This window comes from Anticarsia gemmatalis, chromosome 10 (genome assembly GCF_050436995.1).
Source record: "Anticarsia gemmatalis isolate Benzon Research Colony breed Stoneville strain chromosome 10, ilAntGemm2 primary, whole genome shotgun sequence".
Lineage (NCBI taxonomy): Eukaryota > Metazoa > Arthropoda > Insecta > Lepidoptera > Erebidae > Anticarsia > Anticarsia gemmatalis.
In genome coordinates, this window is record NC_134754.1 from 8,589,808 (window position 1) to 8,602,226 (window position 12,419).

Consider the following 12,419-nt stretch of genomic DNA (forward strand, 5'->3'; position numbering starts at 1 on the left):
AATGTTAATGTATCTTTAAACGTACGACAAGAATATAAGGATTCTATTTGGTATACAATATCATTATGAAGATAGAGGTACCAGTTTATTTGAAAAAGAAATCAATCACATATTATTATTTAATTACTTTTAAGCTAGAAAAGACATTTCACTGTTTAAAGTTTGATAAAATAAATAATACTGAAAAAGTTGTAAACAACACCAAACAACTCACTTACAAAAACAATGTAGTTTTAAAAGCCCATTTGAAGTGTTTATCCAAGCAATTATGTCCTTTATTCCGTGGGAACAAGGCATAAATCAAATGTAAAGCTCAATCTCGTATTCAGTAGACGTTGGCGACAGTACAGAGTATACACACGACAGTAGCATTGTAAATATTTGCCGTCTTGCCTTTAGACCACGGATAATGGAAAATTGGCACAGAATAGCGAGCTCTTGGACTATGAATGACGACTGCATTGAGGCTCTTAGCCTATGTTATTGGTGCGGTAAAGTAGACGCGGAGTGTTCGCATTAGAATCTACCGTTCTTCTATATTTTTAGGAACATAGAATCGGTTCTGATGTTTTGTTCTAGTATAAAATAGTGAAAACTTTTTATAATAATATTAAAGTGATTTAACATGGCAAGTTAGATTATTACTGAAAATAAAAAGCTACATTTCATACAAAGTATACTTGTTTTTTAATTGTGAATCGTAACTTTTACTTCATAAAACTGCCAAGTTTCTTACTACGATGCAATTCTTTCATTGCTTGAATATCGTGTCAAATAACATCAAGATAATTACAAGCCATAAAACTAAGCAGTAATGTTTACCGTTAATTCAAACATTCGGGTACGGAACTCTAAAAGGAGAGCCAAGCGTAGAGGCAATTCTAGGAGGTTAACAAATTGTGCAATGTCTGCTACGTCGGGCTACGCTCGTAGTAAGCTTGCTACGATCTTTATTGCTACGATGTGTAAATGTTACTGTTTTATAGGAGCGAGAATTAGAACGATCTTAGTACGAACACAACATGTTGGAGGTAATATAAGAACATACTGGCTGTATGTTTTCGTCCCTAACCTTCTAATTATATGCTCGAGTGTAGTTTTTGTATTCCTTTCTTTGAATGTTTCTAGTATTATTTTTTTAAAGACGATTTTTAAAGTAAATTATTTCACGCTTATTAATTAAATAGCTATAAGTATTATCCAAATAGTTTAATTATGATGACCTTCAATTTGTCCACAGGTATCCGGCAAGAACAGGACATATTTGTTCGACTCATAGATTCAGTGACAAAACAGGTAAGCACGACACCTTTTATAATCCAAAATACAAGCCAGCGCAACAGCTCATTGTAACAAACAGCTGTAGAGAATTCGTCCCGTACCTCACCATGTGCGTTGGTCGCGAATGTCGCCTAGCTACGGCTCGTGGTCGCCACGTGGCTGCCACGCGTGTGATTGTCATCGCCGTCGCCCGATTAGGCCGTAATCCGCACGCCCCTTGGTCAACTAAATTGCATTGCGTTTGAGCACAATCATTACCGTTATCTCGTGTTACAATTTAAAGTTTACAATTCGAATCGGGGACTTTTTGTAGCGAAATGCTAGATTTGATCGACGGGTAAAGGGTTAATCCTTTTGAATGACGCTTCTGTTTGATGAAATTTGAGATTATTTTATCAATAGACACATATTTAAATATTACATTTACAAGGATTATGTCTAAGTTGTTTGACACGTATAAATCGACACCTAACTTCGTTTCCAATACATACCATCTGTATTTCACGAGAAGAGCCTCTTTGTCAACCACGTTCAAATAGACGGTATCGATAATAAAACTAAGATTACAAAACACATTAACAATTTCGTAGGACGATCAAATGCAATAATATACTTAACAAGTACCACTAACCAAAACATGATGAAACTTCGCCACCTCACATATATAATTTCAACACGTCCCAAGCTCTTAGTGTTGTGTAACAAGAGGCCAATTACGAAAGATTTATGCCATGAACATAATTAACTTAGGCCGAACGTTGTTAACTAAGAATTACGGAATCGTATGTGTGCGTACAGGTTGATACGGGGTGCAGTGTTTTGTTCGATGAACAATGTTCGCTGTTTACATGCCATTATAATTTTGTCAAGGATTTTCGGGGATATTAGATACTTTGTCAAGGTTCTAATCGTAATTTATGAAGTGAAATACAAACATGAATACAGTGAAACTTATAAAAGTTTATTAATAAATTAGATCACTTTTCTAAAGACTTACTTATGGCTAAAACTAAGTTAGGTAGGTATTTTGTATTATTAACGATATCATCACATATTGTAACCAGTCAGACCCCTCTGATATGACTGACATCGTATACAAATAATAATAATAATAATAAGCACCTTGAGGCGAGGTGACGGGGAGTAGCGACCCCGCGGTACCTGAGTGTTGGCCGCAGGGCACCTTGAGGCGAGGTGACGGGGAGTAGCGACCCCGCGGTACCTGAGTGATGGCCGCAGGGCACCTTGAGGCGAGGTGACGGGGAGTAGCGACCCCGCGGTACCTGAGTGCTCCAGGGGGAAGTCACCCTTCCTCATCTCCAGCTTGCCTTAGTTGGCTGGTCGGAGTGAAAACTGACGAGGAAGCGGTCCCCCGCCTCTGGCTTGCCTTCATTGGCCGTCCAGAGTGGAGTCGCAAGAGCAGAGCTCCCACTCTGTTCGGAGGACGGATGCTGTGCGTAAGATGGCTAGTGGGCCAGTGATGCCTGAGCCTAGCAAAGGCGCGTGAGCTGAGTTTAACGTCCAGCGAGGCCTCTCCGTCCTTCAGCCGCTCACGTCCCTGTTGCCCCCTTGTTGCTATTGATGCGACTTGTTTAGGGTGGCCCAGTTTGTGAGTTGGCAAGTCTCCGCCTGCCATTTTCACGTGTTTTCAACATTGTCGTCGGCAGGCGCCATAGCACCCGTAGTTCCTATATTTTCAATCCATCCAATAGCCCTAGTAGTTTATTCCTGTAGTTATGTCATAGTTCCCCGCAGCCCGGTGATTGTCCTTGGGAGCATTTCATAGTGTTCACAGGGATAGTCACCGGATTGTGACACCTTACACATTGTTTGAATATTAAAGCTGTCTAAATGGGCCTCTACGTGTTGGCTTCGGCCCCACGCACGCCTTCTAAAAGTCCGGGACTCCATAGTCCCGAGATAATGAACAGACATATAATAATAATAATAATTAGGGTGGCCCAGTTTGTGAGTTGGCAAGTCTCCGCCTGCCATTTTTACATGTTTTCAACATTGTTATCGGCAGACGCCATAGTCCCCATAGATCCCTTGGTTTCCAGTCCATAAGCACCCCATCCCAATAGCCCAAGTAGCTTTTCCCGTTAGTTTTGCCATAGTTCCACACAGTCCGGTGATTGTCCTTGGGTGCATTTTATAGTGTAAACAGGGATAATCACCGGATTGTGACACCACACATTATTGAAAGATTAAAACCGTCTAAAAAGGGCCTCTACGTGTTGGCTTCGGCCCCACGCACGCCTTCCAAATGTCCGGGACTCTGTAGTCCCGAGATATAAAAGAGACGAACATAATAATAATAAATTTATTTGTCAAACATGTTGTGTACATACAAAAACCTTAGCTCTACGTATGCAGGATCTTAAAATTGTGATACAGAAACAAACATGTTTGCCATATACAGGGTGTCCCAAAACTCAACGATAAATCGAGACAGGATGAAAGGCCAAGTCATACCGGTTCTAGGAAAAATAAAAAAAAAATTCCATGTCACTTAGTTCAGCAATAATAGACACTTTTCAAAAAAGTTGAAATTCCACACCCTTGGTCGCATTTTCAAGTCCTGTGATCACCAATGTCACTATTTCGCTGTGTTTTTTAGAATTTCGTGATCTTTATTAAATATGCTATTAATCGTAAAACAAATAAATGCACAAAACATTGTCAATTTAATAAAAAAAGTTAAGTTTTAGTGAGTCATGGTTCACAAAAGTATCGTTAGTTAACTTTGACGCTTCATATTGAAAAAAAAATGTACTACACTACCCTTGGCAAGTTATTTCAAAAGTTGGCGCATTTAATCAAGATTTCAAAATGGTGCAATACTTGCCACTTTTCTTTCCATTAAAAACGTTATTTTTATTTGAACGACGAGTATCCTCGAAAATGGATCGGACGCAGTGGTACAATTGTATGGCCTCCTCGTTCCCCCGATCTAAACCCAGTAGATATTTTTTACTGGGAATGCATAAAATAAAAAGTCTATACAAAATCTATTAGAACTTCGCCAGAAAATTGACACAGCGTCAGAGGAAATAAATGCAAGGAATTTTGCTTGACTGGTAAAAAGATCTTTTGTACGCCGTTGCATTAGCGTAGCATGTATTCGTGCCAGAGGAAAGCAATAATTTTTAGTAAAGAGGTAATTGAGTCAGTCCATAACCAATATTTAATGTAATAAACATAATAAGTAATAGTAATTAAAAAAAAAGAATGAACGAATTAAATAAGAGCGATGGGTTCTTATTTAATTATTATCCTTAAACTAAAGTAATTCCGAATTGTTTTCTTCTGGCACGAATACAGGCTCTGCAACGCCTTACAAAAGACCTTTGCACCAGTCAAGCAAAATTCCTTGCATTTATTTCCTTAGACGCTGTGTCAATTTTCTGGCGAAGTTCTGATAGATTTTGTATTGATTTCGAATAGACTTTTTCTTTTATGCATTCCCAGTAAAAAAATATCTACTGGATTTAGATCGAGGGAACGAGGAGGTCATAAAATTGAACTACTGTGTCCGATCCATCTGCGAGGATACTCTTCGTTCAAATAAAAATTACATTTTTAATGGAAAGAAAAGTGGCAAGTATTGCACCATTTTGAAATCTTGATTAAATGCGCCAACTTTTGAAATAACTTGCCAAGGGTAGTGTAGTACATTTTTTTTTCAATATGAAGCGTCAAAGTTAACTAACGATATTTTTGTGAACCATGACTCACTAAAACTTAACTTTTTTTATTAAATTGACAATGTTTTGTGCATTAATTTGTTTTACGATTAATAGCATATTTAATGAAGATCACGAAATTCTAAAAAACACAGCGAAATTGTGACATTGGTGATCACAGGACTTGAAAATGCGACCCAAGGTGTGGAATTTCAACTTTTTTGAAAAGTGTCTATTATTGCTGAACTAAGTGACATGGAATTTTTTTTTATTTTTCCTAGAACCGGTATGACTTGGCCTTTCATCCTGTCTCGATTTATCGTTGAGTTTTGGGACACCCTGTATAATGGCGTACAAATATATTTTAGTCAGCATATTACAATTGATTAGATTATATAAATTAAAATGTCATTAAATTCGATAATTATACAATTTTAAAAATGTCAAGATGTTAAAAATCATTGAATCCAATAGTTAAAATGTTATTAAATTTCATATTTATAATCAATGTTATTATTCAGACTAATGCGAACATCTCAAAATAAAATTTTTAATTGATTGTAAAAGTGGTGTAAATAAATGTTATGAACTATCGGTCAAAAAATCTGTGATCTTATAATAAGCCTTTTCAACTAAAAATGATTTCAGTTTTTTTTTTAAATTATCATAGTCTAGTTCTCTCCAGTCCTTCGGCAATTTATTATATATGACTGGAGCCATGCAAAAGACACTATTGCGCACAAGAGCAGTCCTAGAAGAATGCAAACGTACTTTAGTGTTATCTCGTCTGTTACGAGGAGCTATATCAGACAAGCGAGGGAAAAGATGAGAATTTGCTTTAACGAATAATACTAATTCCAAAATGTATAAAGATGGCAATGTCAATAATTTGTATGTCTTAAAGTAAGGCTTGCAGCTATCAGTTTGTTTAATGTTAAACATAGAACGGAGACATCTCTTTTGTATTATAAATATGCTTTCCTTATCTGTCGAGTTCCCCCAAAAGATTATTCCATATCTAAGTCTAGATTCTGCAAGGCCATAATAAGCAGTTAGTAGGGCTTCCACATTTACTGCTCGCGACAATCTGAACAGACCATAAGCGCTACTGCTTATGCTTTTACATAGGGTTTCTATATGAGGCTTCCAAAATAAAAACGTTTTGTATAACAATTTATTAATTAATTTCCTGAGAGACGTGTTCAAGTAAATTATTCCACTAGGTATCCTAGACCAGCACCTGCAACATCCATTTAAAAAACAGTGCACATAATAACAAATAAATTTCGTAGTATCACAACCGCGAGTACGATAATGTTGTTTTATGGGCGAACAACAAATAAAAAGTGGCCTGCAGTAGACGGTAGATGCAAGACGTACTCGCGTCGTGCAACGCGGGTGATTTACATGAGCGACAACGCACATAGACTCTGAATTTGTGCGCTGTACACTTCAGTGTAAAATTATTTGGACATTTTATGACAAAATTGATGCAGCAGTGTTTACTTTGTTAATGCTGGTTTGAGATGTTACAAAATAATTCCAATAGATACTGCTCAGTAACATTTTCGACATTGAATCATTTATTTGCTGATAATAAATTGGCAATTGAAATAAGCTGGTGTAGTCTAAAATATAATAATATTTCGAAAATACCGAATCATCTTAGTATATTAGTAAACATTTTTCAAAATATTATCTGAGTGTGTAAGCTACTTTAACAATAAAATAACATAATTAATATAAACCACACATAAAACTAGTATCAAATAATTCGCAAAATGGTTTCCGAAGTCATTTTCTCAACAAAAGGCAACCAAATTAATATGTTGTTTGAACATCGTTAAGTAAACATAATCAGGAGGCCACGTGTGGCGCGCACGCCTCTCCATTCATGCCGCGTCCGTTCTATGGGATTTGTCTAAAATCTCATTCGGCGAACCATGAGTCAGTATCTTAAGAATATATTCAAACAGAGGGTGGCAGATTGATGTTTTAGATATTGATATGATAGTGATTTAGTATGGGAACACAAATAATCCGGTGATTAAATGTGCAGCTAGTGGGAACTACATTTTAGGCGTGTGGCTACTGGCACCAGTGTGTTGCTTACCACTATATTAACTGAAAACTGATTGTATTATAACTGTCCTTATTTTGACTTACTCTTAATTGTATTTGGTATAAGTCAATTAGGCTCCAATAAATATTTTTTTTATATCATTTAGCAATCTTTGTACTAGTGACTGTTCAGTCACTAGTCTAACTTATATATTACAACATATTCATAGTATGACTTAACTTTTGATACGGAAGACAGTGTCATTATTTTTCTAAGTTACCAAAACAAGAGTTGCGTGTCGTGTTCGCATGCACCGTACAACATTAGCTGATTGGCCGTGTGCTCAGCCTAACGTTTTAATACAATTAAATCGACCGCAACTCTCTATTATCTGAACGCCATCTTTTCATCGCCATTTTTAGTGAACGACTGTTTTGCGTGTCACTCTAATTTTATTAAGATAATGCTATGTGACATTTTGGTATGTGTCTTGTCAGTAATCTGTGTTGTTCAATCAAAATATCATTTCTTGATTTTTAAGGAGTCCAATATTTTTGTCTTTATTTGATGTGATTGCTTTCAGTAACACCGATAAACCCAACGCAGTAGGGAAAAGATAATACAATAATTTAGTCATTATAATCCCGCGAGACAATTTCAATCAATCACTCTCTTGTAATGAAATAAACCATTACTTCCAGTACCACTAACGAGTGTCCATTTTTTTTTAAATCCCCGTAAATTCCCCAGAGATTGAATCCCATGCGACGGAGTATGCCCTGGCGGCCAACCCCAGACATCCTGGGGGATTGTCTCAATTCAACGAGTGAACTTGAAAAATGTTAGCCACACTATCACACTAGATTCTAGTTTTTGTTCCACTCCAGAGATTTGTACGTTAAGTGTTGTTGGAAACCTTTTGAGAGTTGTCTCACATGATAAGCGATGACTTTTACTTTTGTGTAATGGCATTGTACATTATACAGAGATATTAGAAAAGTTTTCAGTGGCTACACTACCCCGGTAACTTGTAAAAGTACCATACTGAGGAAACCAAACTACTTTACAATAAAACGATAATAAATCCAACTTTTGAACTAACCCATATTTATAAAAGCGTATTCAACTAAGCATTCAATAAACGTTTTTGACCGAGTGCACAACAAACTTGTACGAAATCTATTTGATTTACAATCACACCTGATCCCACCCTTACTTAAGCCCCAAATGCAGAAAATGTTTCGACCCCAAAGCTATTCTGGTGTCTGCTTAAATACTTTCGTATGACCCTCGAATGCCTATTACAATATACAAAGCATAGTCCTTATAAATCCGCGGTACAAAAGACGATAATGCCCTCCTGTTTCATATTCAATTAAATATTTTGTCAGGGATGAAAAAATCTATTTCGGCTTTAGGGGATCAGTGGCTAATGTTAGTTATTTTGATGTGTAAGTAATAGTTGCCAAGTCGGTGCTTGCAAGTTGGGGATTTAGTGCACCACATGAGTTTTTGATGGAGATTTTTAAATAGTTGTATTTTTACTCGCTTAACTTTTAAGTAAATAAGTCATAGGTACACTACTACTACTACTACACTACTACACTAAAAATGGAAAAGTAACAATAATTTAGTTCCAATGCTACACTTTCAATTTGTATTCTTACTAATTAACGACAACAGCTGAAAGTGTCCTGCTTTGTTCCTGTGCCATAAATGAGCGGCTTTATTTTCTCAAATTTTAAACCCTTAAAAATAGAAGTAAAATAAATATATTATGGTTTCTACAATACATAATTCAAAATGGAAGTTGATTACAAATCTCTTGTTAGTCGTTCTAATACTTTTTGTTGAACAAAGATTAACATTATTTTGTACCCCTCTATATTTTGGGGTAACCCGTAATTAGTTATTAATAGATAAACAACTCGCACACGTGTCAAGAACGACTGGTACTAAATGCGCACTGCGCTACATTCTTTATGCAATTTGGTCTGATACCACATCACATAGTAGCAGGCTTCTATGCGTTATTCCTTTTTTATTGGAAAATGAGTATAAAACTGATTGAATGGCTTACTTGGAGAAATTAGGAAATTACAAAGAGTGAGATTTCGAACTTTCGAAAAAAAAACATTTTTTATATTTTTCCTAATTACTTAGAACGTTTCTATACGTGTGTGTAGTACAGTCTGAATTGCATTTTTAACGGAATTTCTAAAACGATTAACTATACTTAGTTTATTAACGCACAGTAACAGCTATTTAAAAGATCTACATATTTGTTCACGAATAAAATATTTGTGACTACAATGGGTTAAAACGACAGAGCTCGAACAAAATAATGCTTTAAAAATATAAATAAAGTTATCGATTTTTTAAATGTTCGTGAGGTCAACGCGGGAATTATGCAAATGAATTTTTGGTTTAGATAATAAAATGCAATAATTATGCATGCGAGGGTGCATAAATTAGCGAAAAAGTAATAACTTGATGAAGACGGGACATCTTATCTTATCTCTTCGACGATTTTTAATTAAACATTGTATCTTTTGACCTTAATATTATATTAATTTTCTTTAATGGTTTCTATAGTAGGGGATAATATAATATTATTAATATAACAGTAGTTTTTACAAATTAATCTAATCATTTATTTTGTTTCAGCCAATAGTCTACGAAGGCCAAGACAAGAATCCAGAAATGTGCAGGGTTTTGTTGACACACGAAGTTATGTGCAGGTACATAATAATATATTATTATAATTCTAGTTTATTAAAGACTTCCTACTTGAAGAACATATTCTGAGAGATTCCTATAGTATGAGGTCAATTTTACACATTTCGCGTCAATATCATATACAATAAAAATTTTGCAATCAAAATTCGAATTGTTAACTTTTTAAATCAAACTTGGCAACAAAAATGGCCGTCGCATTCGATATTTGGAATAACATAACAAAAACATTCAAACGCTTCTGTGTTCGTAGAAATGTCTCGATAGTCATTTGTCATAAATATTGACTCCCAAAATATTATTGCACGATCATGTTTCTCCAAATGGTGGGCTTTTGTGGCCGTATATAATAAGACTGTGTCAATACATTTACAATTGCTCATAATCTATGGGTATGGTTTATGAAGAGTTTCTATTGATGTTAAAGAAAAGTACTGATCACGAGAAAAAATATAATTTCATTATTTTGCTACCTGATTCTCCTATAACAGTGCACATTTTGGTAGAATTTAAATAATCATAATTAAATCTTTTGCTATTTTCGATAAAAACTACAAAATTCAAAATACTTTCAAACAAAACTAGATATAGGTACTAAGTTTAAGTGTAACAGATGTAAACAACAAACGCAGTCGTGTAACTTCCTAATTACGTGCGCGAACAAAGAAGTGAGCGTCCTTATTAATTTAACCATTTGTTTGGGGTGGTTTTTCCGCTCGTAAATGTACTACGGCGGCAGCGTCTCGCCACTTTATCAATGTGTGAGTGTGTGATGATAGTAGATCGTGTCAGTGTGAGCAATTAAAATTTTATTCCACCTTAGACTGTGTACTTCTATTTCGTTTTGTGGGATATGTGCGTCCCACTCGCACGTCTTCAGGGGAGGAGTCTCCAGGGAGTCTGTCCTTTCAATGTCTTTGCCCTTTGCGTCAAGGAGCCCCGGTAGGGCGCGTGCAGCGTATTGTTTGTTTAGCGTGGATACGGCGTGTTTGATAAGTTTTTGTTGTCAAGTTCTTGCCGGCAGTTTGTAAAGCTATATTTTGAATGATGTTTACGGTCCTATATAATGCACCGTGAGCGTTTAGACTGCGAAGTCAGAGATCAATCATGTATTAAAGTATTTAGTGACAAAGCAAAGTTACATTATTCGCTAGATCCATATTTAGTTCAGAGGAGACTCGGTCAATCATTGATCGCGGAATTCCGAGTAAACTTGCGTAAACTCATAATATTTGTGTTCGCAAAAATATCACTGTAAATATACAAAGCATACAGATATCATTCAGTTAAAAAGTCATAAATGCTTTACACACACGTCCACCCTTTAAAAATACGTTTAGTGTTTACGTATTCCTATAAAACTCATATTGAATACCCACGTTTTGTAGTATTATAAATCGTTCGTGTTATGAGTGACACGCAGCTAAAACCCTTCGGTACGTTTACTAGCAATATATTGATTTTTTGTCCCCAAAATGGATAGGTATCCCTTTTAGTACTGACGAGTGAAGGTACGGGGGATCACTCTAATGTGACGCGATATTTCCAATTTATTATTCTTCATGTTATTTTTAGTTTTTATTGATGTATAAGTTAACACTTTATTTGCTAACAAAAACATGAGATGATTTTGCAACTACATAAACATGAAAAAAAAAATTTCAATTTTGAGCTAGTTACTATTACATTTGATTAAACGTTGGGACTTGATCGTATTTCTTTAAAAATAAATTATGTCTTGAAAATCGAATGACCCAGATTGTTGAGTTGTTACTAATATATTTCTTTCTTTCAGTCGGTGTTGTGACAAGAAGAGTTGTGGAAACAGAAATGAGACTCCCTCTGACCCAGTGATCATCGATCGGTAAGTTGATTTCATTTGACAACAAATTCTATGTATATGATTTATTACGGCTCTTGTGTAGTACTGTAAAGTTAAACCAGGTTCTGTTAAATGTGTCGGCTATAGTTAACGATATAGTTTTAATTTCGTTCAAACAATACAAATCTGTTATCTAATTCAAATAACAGAACAAATTACAAGCGACTAACGTTAGTTTATCAAACAAAGTATCAAACACAAAACAACAAACAAATCGCAAAGTTCATTGAACAGTAAAACAATAGAGTGCTTGTGTGGCATTTGTTAAAATTTCGTATTCCACAATTGGAGGCGATTCATCAGCCGACAATGACGGCAATCTCGAAACTTTGCCCGGCCAAATGCATTTTCACGATACAGAAACTTTTGAGGCTCTCACGAGTTTGCATTGTATTTTTATTGCGATTGCTCCTGCCAGATATCTATTGCGCTTTCTGTTTGAAAAAATATACTGAAAACTAGTGAACTATTTTCGAAGACTTGATTTTGGAACAACATTCCCAAACTTTGTTGGAACAGGTTTTGTAACTTGAAAGTTATAAAGTTCATTTAGTAGGGATTTGAAGTTGAAATCTAATAAACAAAATATATATTATTTAATCTGGCATTTACTAATAAGAGGAAAATACGTTTCCTTATAATGCTTGAACAAAATAATTAGCCGAAATAAAAACACCACCAATTTCGACAATACTATAGAACCACAAATATTAAAAACAAAAGCTGCACAAAATAGCTCTGAGGACGGCATCACGCTGGGCTATTGGGCTAT

At 35.4% G+C, this 12,419-nt stretch overlaps 1 protein-coding gene across 8 annotated transcripts in view; it reads left to right on the forward strand.

The window, feature by feature from the left end:
- Positions 1–12,419, forward strand: part of kn (EBF transcription factor knot) — a 51,775-nt gene that overhangs the window by 10,854 nt on the left and 28,502 nt on the right. For all 8 annotated transcript variants that reach the window (XM_076119456.1, XM_076119457.1, XM_076119453.1 and 5 more), the window contains exons 5-7: positions 1,241–1,296; positions 9,697–9,770; positions 11,561–11,629. In XM_076119456.1, coding sequence (XP_075975571.1) covers positions 1,241–1,296; positions 9,697–9,770; positions 11,561–11,629 — 199 coding nt within the window. The remainder of the gene's footprint in view (positions 1–1,240; positions 1,297–9,696; positions 9,771–11,560; positions 11,630–12,419) is intronic.